General features: G+C 42.6%; 1 protein-coding gene across 1 annotated transcript in view; it reads left to right on the top strand.

Moving 5' to 3' along the window:
- Positions 1 to 601, top strand: part of LOC105826227 (zinc finger protein 586-like) — a 26305-nt gene extending 25704 nt beyond the window's left edge. Inside the window, 1 exon segment of the mRNA XM_012664170.1 lies at positions 357 to 601. Coding sequence (XP_012519624.1) covers positions 357 to 601 — 245 coding nt within the window.
- Positions 602 to 707: the final 106 nt, after the last annotated feature.

Raw genomic sequence — 707 nt, 5'->3', positions numbered from 1 at the left:
TTCAGTCTCATTGAACACAGGAGAGTTCACACTGGAGAAAGGCCTTATGAGTGCAGTGAATGTGGGAAATCTTTTGCTTATAATTCTAGTCTCTTTAATCACAGGAGACTACATACTGGAGAAAAGCCTTATGAGTGCAGCGAATGTGGCAAAACCTTTGCTCTAAAGGCCGTTCTCATCAGGCACAGCAAAGTTCACACTGGAGCAAAGCCTTATGAATGCAGTGAATGTGGGAAGTTCTTTGCTTATATCTCTAATCTCATTAAACACAGGAGACTTCACACTGGAGAAAGGCCTTATGAGTGCAGTGAATGTGGGAAATCTTTTGTTTATCCTTCTAGTCTCATTAATCACAGGAGACTACATACTGGAGAAAGGCCTTATGAGTGCAGTGAATGTGGCAAAACCTTTGTTCAAAAGGCCCTTCTCGTGAGGCACAGGAAAGTTCACACTGGAGAAAAATCTTATGAATGCAGTGAATGTGGAAAAACCTTTGCTGAAAATTTCAGTCTCATTAAACACAGGAGACTTCACACTGGAGAAAAGCCTTATGATTGTAGTGAATGTGGAAAAACCTTTGCTGAAAAGGCCGGTCTCATGAGGCACAAGAATGTTCACACTGGAGCAAAGCCTTATGAGTGCAGTGAATGTGGCAAAACCTTTGCTGAAAAGGCCCATCTCGTGAGGCACAAGAACGTTCACACTGG

Source organism: Propithecus coquereli, unplaced genomic scaffold, assembly GCF_000956105.1.
Source record: "Propithecus coquereli isolate 6110/MARCELLA unplaced genomic scaffold, Pcoq_1.0 Scaffold868, whole genome shotgun sequence".
NCBI lineage: Eukaryota > Metazoa > Chordata > Mammalia > Primates > Indriidae > Propithecus > Propithecus coquereli.
This window is presented reverse-complemented; position numbering and strand designations above follow the sequence as displayed.